Genomic DNA, 17,870 nt, shown 5'->3' on the forward strand with positions numbered 1-17,870 from the left:
GTTCCTGTGTTCAAACTGAAATTCTGTTTTACAGACATTACAGTTTAAGATCCTGTTCAAATGTTCATGTTCTATTAGTTCAGAACTAACATCAGAACATTATTTTAGTTCAATCCCAACAAAGGAACGAACATTATTTAATCAAAGAGTGTTAAATAATAATAGATAAAAACAAAAAAACAAAAGGATTCAAAGGAGTTTATTTATCATTCCATCACAAAGAAAGAACGAAACTGGTTACTGAGGACCCGTATTACCCACATCAACAGAATAAATAACTAATAAATAAATGAATACATTAAAATCGACTAAAATCTAAGGCTAATTAAAAAAAAAAAAAAAAGTAAAATATACGTCTAAAATTTAACTTTAAAATACCTACATAAAATAATGGCACATTTACAACCTAAAAAGAAAAGGAACTAAAATGAACCTCCACAATATCTGCATTTGAATAAATATCTAAAAATATCAATACAGTACTTTTTAATATTGATGCAGTATTGTGAAATGAAATATCGCGATATATTGCAAAACCGATATTTTCTTACAGCCCTATTCAGGAGGTTCTAGTTAAATACAGTTGAAGTGGAAGAAGCCTTTGTCTTATAGATGTCGGTACTTTTGACTGTACCTCCAGTTTGTGAGTCTAACTCCACTCACTGCATGAGTCTGAAAAGTGCTAAAAGTGTGTGAGGGGCAGAGGAGGTGTGGATGTGAGGCTGGAGTTATTCACAGTCATGTCTGTTCCAGAGGAAGGAAAATAAAAATAGACCCAGAATCGCAGTAAGTCCAAGTGTAAGAGGCTGTAAAAGGGTTAGTCTGGGTCTGGACCAGGACCGCTTTGAGTGCACAAACACATTTAGAACTTTTCCACTGGTTTACCTCCACTTCACACACGACTTTAGGATCTGAGGCCAAAATATGAAATAAGACTTTAAAGGAGTCTGACTGTATGTACTGTTAATATTCACAGCTGTGGTGAAGAAAACCAGCAATGAAGAAAACCAGCAACGAAGAAAACCAGCAACCAATCAACACTATGTATCAGTCACTGAATAAAGGATTTGATTTGATTCGATTAGACTAAATTAAATGAGATTAGATTAGATTAGATTAGATCAGATCAGATCAGATTAAATTAAATTAGATTAGATTAGATTAGATTAGATCAGATCAGATTAGATTAGACTAGATTAGATTAGATCAGATTAGTGCAGATTAGATTAGATCAGATTAAATTAGATCAGAGTAGATTAGGTTAGATGAGATTAGATCAGATCAGATTCGATCAAATCAGATTACGTTAAATTAGATTGGATTAGATCAGATGATATTATATTAGATCAGAGCAGATTCGATTACATCAGATTAGATTAAATTAGATTAGATCATATTAGATTAGATCAGATTAGTGCAGATTAGATTAGACTAGATTAGATCAGATTGGACTAGATTAGATTAGAGTAGATTAGATCAGGCCAGATTCGATTAGATCAGATTAGATTAAATTAGATCAGATTAGATTAGGTTAGATTAGATTAGATCAGTTTAGATTTGATCAAATCAGATTATGTTAAATTAAATTAGATCAGATTATATTATATTAGATCAGATTCGATTACATCAGATTAGATTAGATTAGATCAGATTAGATTCGATCAAATTAGATTAGATTAGATTAAAGTGCAAGAGATACATACAGATAATGCAAAAAAACAATATAAAAAATAGTAATAACACCTGTACAGACTGTATACATGCATATTGAGTGGAAGTATAAAAATGTCAGACAGTACAGATGAGACACATAAAACTAATTTATTCCACACGTCTGTTGTCACATCATTGTGGACCCTCACCCCTTTTACATTATGCACTGAAGGACAGAAAAACTGATGGTCTTTATCGATAATTTATGATTAAAGGAACATGTAATGTTGATTTAATCATAAATCAAATGATGGAAGAAATCACATGGACATCACATGGGAATCATTCAGTTATATAAGGTTATATTAAATAGACTGTAATTTGACTTTACAAATGAAGCAATTACAGTTTATAGATGTTATTACTGTTTAGATTGTAGTGTCGTTATCTTGTGTGCTTTTACCTCTTTTCCTTCCCCCATCCTCCCTCCCTCCCTCCCTGCTTCCTTCCTTCATTCCTTCCTTCCTTCCTTCCTCTCTACAGGAAGTGCTGGTACCAGCGTTTTGTTCAATGAAAATGGAGATGCTCCCGGTCGCTATGACATCTTCCAGTTCCAGATGACCAATCACAGTCACCCTGGTTACCACGTCATCGGCCAATGGACCAATAACCTGCGACTAAACGTAAGCTAGAAGCGAACGTGTCTTTCCATTTAATCCAAACCATTTTCGGGCGGTTTGATCTTTTCCCTCTAAAGCAGGACTGTGACACCTCTGACATGTTGAACCAAAAACTGTTGTGGGTTTGTTTTTGTCTTACCTTGTGCCACCTGTTGGCCCCGCCCCCTTCTCACCTGTCTGTCTCTCAGCTGGAGGAGATGCAGTGGTCTGGGGGGGATCAGTCTGTCCCAGAATCCATCTGTAGCTTTCCCTGTAAACCTGGAGAGAGGAAGAAGATGGTGAAGGGCGTTCCCTGCTGCTGGCACTGTGAGGTAGAGTCTGTCTGGAGTTACAGTCTGTGTTTGTATCGGCTTTAAAGGCAGTACAGTTTATTCTGTGAGGTTGGTACTTTATAGTTCACTCACAAATACTCTGGGATTCAATATTAGACAGTGCCAGAACCCCCCAACTCTGGCCCATGTGTCTGGAACAAAAAATTATTTGTTAGTATTCTGTTGAAATCCCAACTTAAGACTTATTTATTCAAACTCATTTCCATAATTTCACTTTTTTTCTGCTGCCATTTTATGTACTTATTGCCGCGTTTCCACTACGTGGAACCAGCTCGACTCAACTCTGGTACCAGGTCCTATTTCTGGAGACTGTTTCCATTACAGGATACTACAGACTTTACAGTACCTGGACGTCATAGTGATGTGGCGCGTTACTTCTGTGTCATCTGCTCAGAGTTACTGATAAACTCACTAGTTGCGTGTTGTCTTGTCAAACTCATGCTGAATTTTTACATCGGCCACCAAAGACTGAATGGTGTAGTTTTACAGGCTGTCATCATGTGGAATAACCTGCTGCTATATTTACTGCAAACTTCTGCATCTGTTTTTTGTAAAACGGTAGGTCACAGAGACGACTCTGACCAATCAGTGTTCTGCAGTGTTTACATGTCACCTTTTAGTATCTGGTCCCCAGTCCTGGAACTTTGATACCAAAGAACTAGTACCGGGTACCAGATTCCAGGTCCTTTTTTGTAATGGAAACGCAAAAAGGCCGAGTCGAGTCGAGCTGGTACCATGTAGTGGAAACGTGGCATGTATGTTTTATATATGTATGTGTGTAATTTTTACATTTTTTTTTTTTAAATTTATCTTTTTTGAGCAATATAATAGTACATACAAAGGAACAGAATTATAGTGCATTCATTATACATTGCCTTTTATATAATTTTCCCCCATGCCCAAACCAACCCCAAGGCCCTCTAAGAAGGGGCAACAGCAGAAATAAGAACATTATAACAGTCTCTGAGCAGAAGAAAATCAAATAAGTACAAGCAGTATCAAATCTGTAATTCTGTGCAAGAATATTAACTGAACTAATGGAAATAGAAAAAAAGTAAAATAAACAAATAAATTAATAATAATTTAAAAAAAAGAAAGTCCTGTGCTGACTTTTTTTTTTTTTTTTTAAATTAGACATTTCATAGATGTATCAAATGTAACAATAATTGGTAGACAGAATGAATTATGACAGAAAACAACGACACCTAAACAATAACAAAATAGAGCAGGGTGGAGGTGTGAGAGATCAACTGAAGGCTGTTTTTGTAAAGATCAAAAGTAATCTAAAAAAGATTGCCATTTATTAAAAAATTTAGTTGAGGAACCTTGTAATGAGAGTCTAATCTTTTCTAATTTAAGAAAAAAACATAGCATCTCTAAGCCACAATGAAATAGACGGGGGTTTAGGAGACTTCCACAAAAATAAGATGCGTCGTCTTGCAAGGAGGGATGTTAAAGCTATTATATCAGACTCTATTTGGTTAAAACAGGAGTCAACAGAGAGCCCAAATATCGCTATGTATGTGTGTAATTTTAATTGTGTTTTATTTATTTTAACAACTTTGTACGGTGACCTTGAGTGTCCTGAAAGGCGCCTATAAATAAAATGTACTATTATTATTATTATTAGTAGTAGTAGTAGTGGTAGTAGTAGTATTACACTAATCCAAAGTAGAGACATGAGATAAAATGGACGTTGATCAGTGTGAGTCTGACCTGTCTGTTTGTCTTTTTTTCTGTTTATCTTTGTCTTCGTCGTCCTCAGCTGTGTGACGGTTACCAGTACCAGCTGGACGAGTTCAACTGTGAGACCTGTCCATCAGACATGCGTCCCACCATAAACAGAACCGGCTGTCGTCCAACCCCGATCATAAAACTGGAGTGGAACTCGCCCTTCGCCCTGGTGCCCGCCTCTTTGGCCATGCTGGGTATCATAGCAACCAGCGTCGTGGTGATCACCTTCATCCGCTTTAACGACACGCCTATCGTCAGGGCTTCAGGGCGGGAGCTCAGCTACGTCCTGCTGACAGGTGAGTCCAACCCACAGGTGAGTCCAACCCGCAGGTGAGTCCAACCCACAGGTGAGTCCAACCTGCAGGTGAGTCCAACCCACAGGTGAGTCCAACCCGCAGGTGAGTCCAGCCCACAGGTGAGTCCACCAGGAAGGTAAAACAGGCTAAAATCAGGTAAACCCGTTCACAGTAGGAGGTTGTCATGGTCACAAACCAAGCAGAACCATGCCAGAACCAGGCTATACCAGCTGAACGGGCCAGAACTATGTCAGAACCAAGCTAAACCAGACTATAACAAAGGTGAAGCAGGACAAAATTAGACTACAACAGTTCTCATGGTCAGAAACAAGAAAAAACAGGTCAGAACCAGGATTACAACTGAAACAATTGTGCATTTTTTAGCTTCTAAAACAGGGGTCTCAAACATGCGGCCCAGGGGCCAAATGCGGCCCGCCAAAGGTTCCAATCCGGCCCCTGGGATGAATTTGCAAAGTGCCAAAATTCCACAGTCAAGGCTGTGGAACTCATTTTAGTTCAGGTTCTACATACAGACCAATATGATCTACAATAAAATAACAGCAGAAGAACCGACAAAAAAGAATGACTCCATATTTTTTTCTCAGTTTGATGTGAAAAAAAAAATCAATATTACATTATGCCTATAAATAATGACAACTTCAAATTTTTGTCTTTGTTTCAGTGCAAAAAATAACATTAAATTATGAAAATATTTACATTTACAAACTATCCTGTAACAATAAAATGTGAATAACCTGAACAAATATGAACAACCTGAAATGTCTAAAGAAAATTAAGCACAATTTTAACTCTTTTCTGCCTTTTACTCAGTGTTTAGTGTCTTTGTAGATCTGATCCATAATGCACATGTAGACATGATAAGTTTAGGCAGAATATTGTTAAAACTGTACTTATTTTTCTTAAGAAATTTTTGTTTTTTCAGCTTATTCACATCTTTTTAATTTGGATAGTTTATAAAAGTAAGTATTTTCATAGTTTAATGGGTTTTTTTTTGCACTAAAACATAGACAAAAATTTGGAGTTGTGATTATTTATAGGTTATTATGCAATTATTTTACTGGTCCGGCCCACTGGGGATCAAATTTGGCTGAATGTGGAACCTGAAAGAAAATGAGTTTGAGAGCCCTGTTCTAAAAGTTTCTGAGTTGACTGTAGTTCTAAATTTCAGATGGTCAGAAGGTATTAAATATGTAGTAGTTTGAGGTTCTAGTGGTGAATGAGAAGGTTTAGCATGTACATTTTTGGGTTCTAGGAGTCAGTGAGTAGGTTCTGTGTAAGTCCGATTAAAATGTCCATGTAAACCCAGATGGACTTCCTCTACTGACGTCATCTGTCCGATGTTCTTCAGGGATCTTTCTGATCTACCTGATCACCTTCCTGATGATCGCAGAACCAGGTGTGGTGGCGTGTGCGTTCCGCCGCCTCCTGCTGGGCCTGGGCATGGCCATCAGCTACTCCGCCATGCTCACCAAAACCAACCGCATCTACCGCATCTTCGAGCAGGGCAAGAGGTCGGTGACTCCGCCCAAGTTCATCAGCCCCACCTCCCAGCTGGTCATCACCTTCATCCTGATCTCGGTCCAGGTGAGGTGTCAGGAGTACGTCCCAAGGTTATTATCGTTAACGAAAACTAACGAAATGACGAAAACTAAAATTGAAAAAACATTTTCGTTAACTGAAATAAATGAAAACTATAATTAAAAGAAAAAACGATAACTAACTGAAACTGTATTTTGCGTTTACAAAAATAACTAAAACGGATAAAAATTATGGATAAATGCTTGAAGTGTGAAGTTGAGACTGGAACCCTCACACACTGCTTTTGGTCTTGTTTAAAAGTGCAATATTTCTGTCAGATGATTGGTCAGGAAATGGAAAAAATATTTTATGCGAAACTGAACTGTAATCCTCTGTTTCTTTTGCTTGGATTAACTGACCCTGTTGTTGCCAACAAATATCACAAAAAACTATATCGAATGCTTACTTGTTGTGCCAGAAAATGTTTGCCTGTAAACTGGATCTCAGATCAGATTCCCACCCGGACTCAACGGCATAAGACAGTTTTTAGTTCTGTTTCCTTTGACTATCTCACATGTCGGTTACACCATAAGGACGATGTCTTTCTAAAGACTTGGGAACTTTTTAGTACAGGGTGACACAAAAAAACGGGAACTTTTTAGCAATCCAATGAAACCAAGAGTGATGGAAGAAAAATATTTTATTCATAGTAATTGAAACCTTAAAACATGCCATTTAAGAAACAATGATGGAATTTTCATTTTTTAAAAATTACTTCCTGTAGATGGCGTCCTCCTGTACGAATGCATTCTTGAAATCTGCTGTTGAGGTTCCTCATTGACTGCTGCAACATCTCAGCTGGGATACTGTTCCACTGATCCATGGTTACTAAAATGGGGGTGTGTTTACTTGCTCAAGGTCACTGTCTTGCAGTGCTGCCACTTGCTCATGTCTGCCAATACGCACTTCAAAAATTCCCTTTTTTTTTTGGGTCACCCTGTACCTACATGGGACTGGAAGCTTCAACAATTTGAAACAAGTACAACGGAGGACCCAAGTGCAGTTTAAGGTGCTCGGTGAGCACAGTCTTTATTAGGAAGCAGACAAGCAACCGACAAGGGACAGACAACAGGTTAACCAGAGACAGGCGGGGGTCCGAAACCAGGAGATCCAGACGAGTCCAGAGGGGAGCAGGCAGGAGACAAGGCCAGAGGACAGAAGGCAGGTCAGTTAACCGGGGGTCAGGCGGAGAGACGTGGTCAGACAGGGCTGGTCGGTTACCGGGGGCTCAGACAGGGAGACGTGGTCTAACAGGCGGGCAGGTGAATCTCCAGGCGGCAGGCAGGGCAGGTCAGGAACTAACAGGGTCCGGATCAGAAAAACAGACAGGAGAAAACGCTGGAGAGTAACACACGGTGGTAGATACAATCTGGCAGAGAACAGAGAAGAGAGAGGTGAATATATACCCTCTACCTAATGAGCCCAGCCGGGCTCACAAGTGAGAGTGATAAACTGATGAGGAGGTGTGACAGGCAGAGTAATGAGGAGGTGTGGCTGAGAAGTAAGAGAGAGAGAGAAAGAGAGAAAGAAAGAGAGAGAGAGAGCAGAGTAGACAGGAGATGTGACACAATTGTTAACAGGGCGTTTGTATTTTGAAATGAAAACATAACTTTTATGGGCCAATTTTTGTTTTAGTTTGGTTGTTTTGTTGATATGTTTTTTTGTTTTGTTTATTGTCATTTTGTGAGTGTATGTGTGTATAAAGCAAAAATGACAAGAAATATAATTTTGAAAAAAAAAAAAAAGGATAAAATTCCCTTCGTTTTCGTCTTTGTCAACGTCGGATTGATACAAAAGCAATTTATGTTGCTCTAGCAATTTTAGCTAGCGGCACCATACGACACTTGATGGTCCGTCACTTCTTGTCACTTGTGGTTTCCAGTCGTCTTCTGGTCCCCACTCTACCTGGAAACATGGAGACTGAAGTTGGGAGAAAGCAGCAGAGTCCTGTCTGGGATTTATTTGAATACAGCGGAGAAGAAGAGAAAAGATACGACAAAACTAAAACTAAGCATTTAGAAAAAAACAAACACTAATAAAAACTAGTAAACCTGCTCTAAAAACTAATTAAAATTAACTGAATTAGAGAAAAAAAAGTCAAAACTAAATAAAACTAAACTAGAATGAAAAATCCAAAACTGTTAGAACCTTGGTACGTCTGCGTCCGGTCTGTCTGAGGTTCTCCGTCAGTAGGTTCACTCTGGTTTGGTCTTCGTTCCAGGTCCTCGGGGTCTTCGTGTGGTTTGCCGTCGTCCCGCCTCATACTATCATCGACTACGAGGAGCTCCGCCCCCCAAACCCTGACCTGGCCCGAGGAATCCTGAAGTGTGACATGTCGGACCTGTCCATCATCTGCTGCCTGAGCTACAGTATCGTACTCATGGTAACATATTGATCTGGCATTGATCAGTTATCGGTAGTAGATGTAAGTACAGGTGTGATTGACAGGTGTGAGGTCTGGTCTGTTTCCAGGTAACGTGTACAGTTTACGCAGTGAAGAGTCGCGGCGTCCCGGAGACGTTTAACGAGGCCAAACCGATCGGATTCACCATGTACACAACCTGCATCGTCTGGCTCGCCTTCGTACCCATCTTCTTTGGTACCGCTCAGTCCACCGAGAAGGTACGAACCAGGCTAAAGCAGGCCAGATCAGAACCAAGGTAAACCAAGTAAAAAACCAGGTCAGAACCAGGCTGTATCAAGCTGAACCAGGTCAGAACCAAGCTAAAGCCAGTTAGATCCAAGGAAAACCAAGTCAAAACCAGACTAAACCAAGTCAGAACCAGGCTGTACCAAACTGAACGAGGCCAGAACCAAGGTGAATCAGGTCAGAACCAAAGTGAAGTGAGGCAAAATCAGCACAAGCCAGGTCAAAACTATGTTGTACCAAGGTAAACCAGATCAGAACTAAGCTGAACCACGCCAGAACCAAGGTGAACAGAGGCAGAATCAAGTTAATCCAGGTCAGAACCAGGCTATAACTAGTTAAACCAAGTCACCACCAAGGTGAACCAGGCTGTACAAAGTTGAACCGGGTCAGAAGCCTGAAAAACCTCAGAACCAGGCTGTACCAGCTAAAGAAGGCCAGAACCAGGCTAAACAAAGTCAGATTCAGGAAATCCCAGAAAAATACCAAACTGAACCAAACTAATCATGATTGGAACCAATGTGAAACACGTCAAAAAACTGCAAGACCAGGTTATTTATTATCATGGTGTAAAGACCCGAGATGTGTTCTGTGTTCTATGTTCCATGTTTCGTGTTCTGCGTCCTATGTTCTGTGTTCCATGTTCTGTATTCTATGTTCTATTTCCTGCGTTCTGTGTCCTATGTTCTGCATTCTGCATTCTATGTTCTGTATTCCATGTTTCATGTTCTTTGTCCTATGTTCTGCGTTCCATGTTCTGCGTTCCGTGCAGAAACCAGAGCAGGTTTTCCTGTTTTTTTCCGGCTCAGTGCGGGTTCACAGAGGGACGTGTCCTTAATGGAATAATTTCAGGCAGAACAGGAGCACATTTGGATTATACAGATTATAAAACAACACAGGATCTAATTCTGTTGTATTAACTTTGTCAAACCAAACTCTCGCGGCTTCACAGCAGACGAAAAGGGAAGCAACGGATTTATGAGCAAATGGAAAAACAAAGGAAGGTGAAACAGAACAAACGGGTCTATTTTCTGCTCTTCATGGGAGGATGCTGAGAATTTAAATCCAGGTTTTTTGGAATTCCCAACAAAATCCACAAAAACACAATGAATCCTCCTGTTCCTCTGGTGTTCCTCCTCTGTTCCGTCCTCCAGGAGTCCTGGATGTTCCATGGACCAGAACATAATAGAACCTGCTATGTTCCTGTCTCTGTCTCCTTGTCTCTGTCTCCCTGTTTCCGTCTCTAACTGTCTCCCTGCCTCTGTCTGTAACTGTCTCCCTGCCTCTGTCTCTAACTGTCTCCCTGCCTCTGTCCCTGTGTCTCTGTCTCCCTTTATCTGTCTCTAACTGTCTCTCTGCCTCCGTCTCTAACTGTCTCCCTGCTTCTATCTCCTTGTCTCTAACTGTCTCCCTGCCTCTGTCTCTAACTGTCTCCCTGCTTCTATCTCCTTGTCTCTAACTGTCTCCCTGCCTCTGTCCCTGTGTCTCTAACTGTCTCCCTTTATCTGTCTCTAACTGTCTCTCTGCCTCCGTCTCTAACTGTCTCCCTGCGTCCGTCTCTGTCTCCCTGCCTCTGTCTCCTTTTCTCTAACTGTCTCCCTGCCTCTGTCTCCTTTTCTCTAACTGTCTCCCTGCCTCTGTCTCTAACTGTCTCCCTGCCTCTGTCTCCTTTTCTCTAACTGTCTCCCTGCCTCTGTCTCTAACTGTCTCCCTGCCTCTGTCTCCTTGTCTCTAACTGTCTCCCTGCCTCTGTCTCTAACTGTCTCCCTGCCTCTGTCTCCTTGTCTCTAACTGTCTCCCTGCCTCTGTCTCCTTTTCTCTGTCTCCCTGCCTCTGTCTCTAACTGTCTCCCTGCCTCTCTCTCTGTCTCCCTGCCTCTGTCTCCTTGTCTCTAACTGTCTCCCTGCCTCTGTCACTGTCTCTCTGCCTCTGTCTCTAACTGTCTCCCTGCCTCTGTCTCCTTTTCTCTGTCTCCCTGCCTCTGTCTCCTTTTCTCTAACTGTCTCCCTGCCTCTGTCTCTAACTGTCTCCTTGCCTGTGTGCCTGTCTCTCTGTCTCTAACTGTCTCCTTGCCTGTGTGCCTGTCTCTCTGTCTCTAACTGTCTCCCTGCCACTGTCTCTAACTGTCTCCCTGCCTGTGTGCCTGTCTCTCTGTCTCTAACTGTCTCCCTGCCTATGTGCCTGTCTCTCTGCAGATGTTCATCCAGACGGCCACCCTCACCGTCTCCATGTCCCTCAGTGCGTCCGTCTCTTTGGGGATGCTCTACATGCCCAAAGTCTACGTCATCATCTTCCATCCGGAGCAGAACGTCCAGAAGAGGAAGAGGAGTTTCAAGGTCCAAACACATTTACTGGTCCTAGTTGTCTGGTGGAAGTGTTGTTGTGTTGCCTGTTGTAATAGTTGCCATGCTTTCAGTTGTAACTATTATATGTTAACTGTTGCTATGTTGCTTGTTGTCATTGTGGCCGTGTTGCCTGTTGTAATGGCTGTCATGTTGCCCATTGAAACAGTAGCAGTGTTGCCTGTTGTAATTGTTCCTGTGCTGCCTGTTGTAATTGTTGCTTGGTTGCCTGTTGTAATTCTAGTCTTATTGCCTGTTTAATGGTTGCTGTCTTGCTTATTGTAATCATTGCCTTATTGCCTGTGTAATGTTTGCCATGTTGCCTGTTGTAATTATTGTCTTATTGCATGTTGTAATTGTTACCTTATTGCCTGTGTAGTGGTTGCTATGTTGCTTGTTATAATCATTGCCTTACTGCTTGTGTAATTGTAGCCTTGTTGCCTGTGTAAATGGCTGCTGTGTTGCCTGTGTAATTGTTGCCGTGTTGCTTGTTGTAATAATTGCCATGTTACCTGTGTAATGGTTGCTGTGTTGCCTGTGTAATTGTTGCCATGTTGCCTGTGTAATGGTTGCTGTGTTGTTTGTTGTAATAATTGCTGTGTTGCCTGTGTAACGGTTGCCCTGTTGCTTGTGTAATTGTTGCTGTGTTGCCAGTGTAATGGTTGCTGTGTTGCCTGTGTAATTGTTGCCATGTTGCCTGTGTAATGATTGCTGTGTTGTTTGTTGTAATAATTGTTGTGTTGCCTGTATGATTGTTGCCATGTTGCCTGTGTAATGGTTGCTGTGTTGTTTGTTGTAATAATTGCCATGTTGCCTGTGTAATGGTTGCTGTGTTGTCTGTTGTAATAACTGTGGTGTTGCCTGTGTAATTGTTGCCATGTTGCCTGTGTAATTGTTGCCACGTTGCCTGTGTAATGGTTGCTGTGTTGTTTGTTGTAATAATTGCCATGTTGCCTGTGTGATGGTTGCTGTGTTGTTTGTTTTAATAATTGCGATGTTGCCTGTGTAATTGTTGCCATGTTGCCTGTGTAATGGTTGCTGTGTTGTTTGTTGTAATAACTGCCTGTGTAATGGTTGCCATATTGCCTGTGTAATGGTTGCCGTGTTGCCCACAGGCTGTTGCCCAGGCTGCCCGACTTTCCCAGAAATCGTCCAATGAGAAACAGAACGGAGAAACAAAGATTGAACCTGACAGATCGCAGTAACGCTGCAGCAGTAATACCACAGTACTACTGCAGTATTACTGTAGTATTACTGCAGTAGTAATGTGGTATTACTGCAGTACTACTGTGGTATTACTACAGTGTTCCTCTGCAGACCCACAGGTACAAACACACAACCTTCAACACACACTGTCTGGTTCTTTTCATGTGTATTTGCTGGTTTCTGTGTCGTCATCTTCTTAGGATGCTTATTGGTTTTGCAGTTGGTGGGCGTGTCCCTGGGTGGGGGCGGGGTTTCCTCTGTGTCCTTACATGTAAATGGGTGGGGTTTAACATCTAACATGCGTGTGCTGAAACAGATGCAGATGAGTCCTGACGTCTGGAAGCTGCTGCAGATATTTTTGGAGACGCTGTTGAATATTTCAGCTGTTTGTTAAACTTTCATGTCGCTGCTCTGAGCTCTGGAGCAAGGCACTAACAGAGCAGGTGGATGGTTCTATTCCCCAAAGGACGGAGACGGAGACAGACAGATGAGCGGACTGATCTGACAGCAGATGGTTTTGTGTTTACCCTGTTCTTATTATTAGTCTTCTTCTGTGGTGGTTCCTCTCCCATGCTGCCTTGCTCCACGGGGAATAGAACCATCATCCTGGTTAATAACATTAGTGAACCGAGGAAACCTGAGACAGAACCAGACACAGTGATTTCCAATATCCTGTACGATCAATAACTCGTAGCGATAAGAGGAAGCAGCAGGTCACATGACCCGTGTCGAGTATCAGAGACGAATATTTAATGTTTAACCAATGAGTCGAGTCGATAGAATCAAAGTCTGTAAATGAAAAATGTGACGTTTATTCAACACACGTCAAACAGCTGGACCCAAACATCTACTGATCGAATATGTTTAAGAAGTATTGATCCACTAATTCTATTGATACATGTCAATAACTGGTGTAAAATACAGTTCTTCATCTTTTCATGGTCATCAGATATGACCCATTTGGACGCTCAGAGGCTCTGTAGTTACCGTGGAAACCCCGTCATCTTCTACAACATTGATTCACCAGTAAAATCCATGGAGTTGGATCAATGACAGAGGATGGACACACTGGGGTCATATATATATATTAAGTAAAATGAACAAAATTAATTTAAAAAGCATACAGAATAATAAATAACATGAAAAAATAAGTAAATAATAGACTGAAGTGAAGTACAAAAGAATAAAATGAGCAACAAAATGAACACAAACAGCCAACGTAATGAATAAAAGGAACAAAAATGAATTAAAAAAGTCAATAAAACATGAACAAATAAGCCACAAAATGAATAAAATGGGAAAGAAATTTAAAAGACAACACACAAATGAAATAATAAATGAAATAAAGAAAATTACTAAGAAAATCTACAAAATAATAAATAACGTGGAGAAAATGATTAAATAAATAATCAATAAAATAAACAAAATAGATTAAAAAAAAAAATGTGACATTTATTCACCAGTAAAATCCATGGAGTTTGATAAATGACAGTGGATGGAAACACATGTTTTTAATGATATATTTTTGCAGAAAAACTCACTGAAAAATGTCAATCAATAATAGAAAATGGTTATAAATCTTTTACAAAAGGTTAAATGTTGAGTAAAATTCATCTGAAAGTTGCCAGAAAAGTTGCTGTATGTGTGAATCAGAATACTGTGTGTTACAGTTGTATAGAAAGTAGAAGGAATTAAGGACATCCTTTTTGTTCAAACACGTTCTGTTCATGAAATCATTTGGTCTTACAAAAATGTCATCATTAAGTTACAATTAAACTGACACTGGCAATTTTGTCATAGAATAATAATAAAAAGTTGCAGGAAGGAAATTATCAATACCACAAAACAAAGGTATATACACACACACACACACACACACACACATATATAAATATACCCGATATGAATATAAAACACTGTATTAAAACAATTAGAACAGCAATTTGTACAATATTTACCAAACAAATATGATCAAATACCTGATGCAGACAAACACAAACCAGATTATATAAGAAGTGCTGTTAAAGATCTCAGTTTTTGTGACTTAAAGACGTTGTTTATCTGTTGATAAGATGAAGAAATGCACAGAAAACCATCTGTTTGACCAAATATGTGCATTAATGTGGACGAGGCCTCAGACTCTGAAGTTCATGGAGGTTCTACATGTTCTGTCTCGTTCTCTGTTAACGTCTGTTTCTGTTTTTATTCTCAGGTCTTTTCCCGACCAATCCTTGTCCAGAGCTTGATGACATCACCATGCCCCGCCCCCTAAAGCACATAAACACACACACAGATACAACCGACCAACAGCGACACAGCCCGTGTTTGTATTTAATGAACTGAACTTTTATTGTGAAAATCAGGACTTTTGATGATCACATGACAGAAGAAGGCGGAGCTTGTTTGTTTGTTTTTTTTTTACTCCAACCTATCAGCAGTGACTGAAACCAAACTCCATCAGCTGATCACGAGGAGCAGAACCAGGTCCAGTCTGAGGACAAAGGCCGGAGGGGGCGGAGACTCACCTGTCGGACTCACCTGTCCACCTGAGGACAGGAAGTGGGACTCTGAGGACAGAGACGCGACAGGTGACCCCCATTCTTTCATCACAGCAGAAACAGAACATTTCATAGAACAGGTAACATGGTCCTTTTATGTCAGTTCAATCATGTGACTCGACGTACGGACTCATACAGGTGACGCTGGAACGTGATTGGTCGGAGCGCCTGCATTTCCTCGTTAGCTCCTCCTACTTCTGGGTGACACCTTTTTCCGTTTAAGCTAACCCGTCGTTAGCGTTGAAATGTCAGTGTTTGGTGTTTGACGAACTGCTCCTCTGGTGTTTCAGGTGTTTCCATCACCTGTCCTTCAGGTAGAGCCGGGCGATTTCAAAGATCCTCTAGAGCAGGGGTGTCAAACATGCGGCCCGGGGGCTAAATGTGGCCCCCCAAAGGTTCCAATCCAGCCTGCAGGATGACTTTGCAAAGTGTAAAAATTCCACAGTCTTGAATTGAAATAAACAAAAAATTTTTAGCTTGAATTAAGGAAAAAAATCTTGAATTAAGCACAAACAAAACATCTTCAATGAAGTGGAAAAAAATCTTGAACTGAGCCAAAAAAAAATCTCAAATTTAGCAAAAAAAAAAATTGAATTAAGCAAAAAAATCTTCAGTTAAGTAAAAAAAAAAATCTTGAATTAACAACTTCAATTTTTTTCTTTGTTTTAGTGCTAAAAATAACATTAAATTATGAAAATATTGATATTTACAAACTATCCTGAAACAAAAAAATGTGAATAACCTGAACAAATATGAACAACCTGAAACGTCTAAAGAAAATTCAGCCCAGTTTGAACTCTTTTCTGCTTCTGTTCCTCAGTGTTTAGTGTCTTTGTAGATCTGATCCATAATGCACATGTAGAAATGATAAGTGGAGGCAGAATATTGTTAAAATTGCACTGATTTTTCTTAAGAAATTTCAGTTTTTCCAGGTTATTCACATGTTTTTTGTTTGGATAGTTTATAAAAGTAAGTATTTTCATAATTTAATGGGTTTTTTTTTTCACTAAAACAAAGACATAAATTTGGAGTTGTCATTATTTATGGGTTATTCTGTTATTATTTTACTGCAGATCAAATCAGGCTGAATGTGGAACCTGAAAGAAAATTAATTTGAGAGCCCTGATCTAGAGTTAACGATGACGCTTCACCTGTGACAGGAACTGATTCACTTCCTGTCTTCTGAGTGGGCGTGGCCAAAAGGGTTGAGAATACTGAGTGGATGAATGAAAGCAGATTAATGAGTTCCAAATGCAATAATAATACAGTAATATTACATGTTTTAGCAGTAAATCACTTTATTTTATCATAATTATCATTCATTTTATTTTCTCACTTATTTTTTACCTATTTTCAAATCAGATTCTTTTTCTATAATCTCAAACAAAGTCAGTTTTCTTTTCAGTTTTGTTCAGACGTTGTGTATCTTATGGAAAATGAGTCCAGAATTTACTTTGGCGACTCTAAGTTTAAGGAATTGGTTGAAAATCACTTCTCATATTGGAACTAATGGGATCTGCTGCCAGCCTCCTAAAGGGGCGGGGCCTAGGAGGGACCATGTGACCCTGAAACAGGAAGTTAATTGATATATAGGCTTTATATCGTTTCTCAATTTCAAGGATTTATTTACTTAAAGCTCCATCATCAGATTTCATTGGAGGATGATTAATACCCAGGATGCATCTGTGGTTCCTTGATGCTCATTAACTACCCACAATGCCCTGCATGAGTCTTTTAAAATGGCCACTAAATTAAAAAAAAAAAAAAAAGTTCATCACAATCGCAAAGATATCCTCAAAAAAGAATAATGTGCTCTTATTATACAAGACAAACAGGGTTATTTACATTATACATAGAAATTCTAACATAAATGCATTAATAATAATAATAATAATAATAATAATAATAATAATAATAATAATAATAATAATAATAATAATAAAGATAAATTAAGGGAACATCCAGGGCAAAATAAAATCATACAAAGATAGAAATACAGAGAATAGATGAAATCCTAATAAATAAAATAATGTAACAGCTGAATATGAAGGAACAGTCGTCTTGAATTTAACAATAAATACAGTGAAATAAGAATTAAGGAAGAGTTCAATAATCAATAATATGACGAGTAAAATGTTTTAATGGATTATAAACATCCACCTTTGGGATAAATGGAAATAATGTTTGTTTCACATAAATGCAGCTCTATCTTTATTATTGTCCTTGTATTTGTCAGTTTTCCATTAAATCTACCGTCATGTGAGTCAACAGTCACTCTTCCATTGGACATCTGCGCAAAACTTAACTGATATTTACTAAATGTCAAAAAAACACAAGTGTGTATTGTTGGTTTTTCCATTAAATCACAAATGTGATGTGTTTATTTATTATTGTGAAAATGACACGAGAAGTCATTCCATAAACATGGCGACAAACGTAAATATGGTGTTGATTTACAGAAATATTCATTATTATTATATATTACCCCTCTATCCAGGACAGTGTATCGTTTGGTAATTGGATTTTTTTTTTTCAGAAACAAAAGAAAAACTAGTGTTTAATTGATTTTAGTTTTAAAATAGAAGAATTAAAATTGAATTTCAAAGTGTTTTTCTTTTTCAGTGTCGAAACAGATAAACCAATTTTTTTTAAAAATGGATTGATTTTCATTTTCTCTTTCTAATAACAAAAACGAAAGTTACTACCTGATAGAAATGGGAAAACTGACCAAAAATGGTGGGTTTTTTGGGTTTTTTTTCATTTTCTGAGACCAGACGTTGTCATTTTCAAGGAAAGTCTTTTTTTTTTTTTAATTTGGTTTAT

General features: G+C 39.1%; 1 protein-coding gene across 2 annotated transcripts in view; it reads left to right on the forward strand.

Annotated features, from left to right (window-relative positions):
- The window catches only part of LOC115422143 (metabotropic glutamate receptor 6-like), a 57,390-nt gene extending 40,574 nt beyond the window's left edge, over nucleotides 1-16,816 (forward strand). The window contains exons 8-18 of one of the 2 annotated variants that reach the window (XM_030138240.1): nucleotides 2,197-2,336; nucleotides 2,522-2,644; nucleotides 4,431-4,695; nucleotides 6,065-6,300; nucleotides 8,516-8,677; nucleotides 8,767-8,916; nucleotides 11,137-11,277; nucleotides 12,399-12,531; nucleotides 12,566-12,608; nucleotides 14,702-15,401; nucleotides 16,179-16,816. In XM_030138240.1, the coding sequence (XP_029994100.1) occupies nucleotides 2,197-2,336; nucleotides 2,522-2,644; nucleotides 4,431-4,695; nucleotides 6,065-6,300; nucleotides 8,516-8,677; nucleotides 8,767-8,916; nucleotides 11,137-11,277; nucleotides 12,399-12,488 (1,307 nt within the window). In that variant the 3' untranslated portion in view covers nucleotides 12,489-12,531; nucleotides 12,566-12,608; nucleotides 14,702-15,401; nucleotides 16,179-16,816. Of the gene's footprint in view, nucleotides 1-2,196; nucleotides 2,337-2,521; nucleotides 2,645-4,430; nucleotides 4,696-6,064; nucleotides 6,301-8,515; nucleotides 8,678-8,766; nucleotides 8,917-11,136; nucleotides 11,278-12,398; nucleotides 12,609-14,701; nucleotides 15,402-16,178 lie in introns of both variants that reach the window. The other variant, XM_030138238.1, reaches the window with a different exon arrangement.
- Nucleotides 16,817-17,870: the final 1,054 nt, after the last annotated feature.

The sequence above is a fragment of the Sphaeramia orbicularis genome, chromosome 7, assembly GCF_902148855.1.
Source record: "Sphaeramia orbicularis chromosome 7, fSphaOr1.1, whole genome shotgun sequence".
NCBI classification, from domain to species: Eukaryota; Metazoa; Chordata; class Actinopteri; order Kurtiformes; family Apogonidae; genus Sphaeramia; species Sphaeramia orbicularis.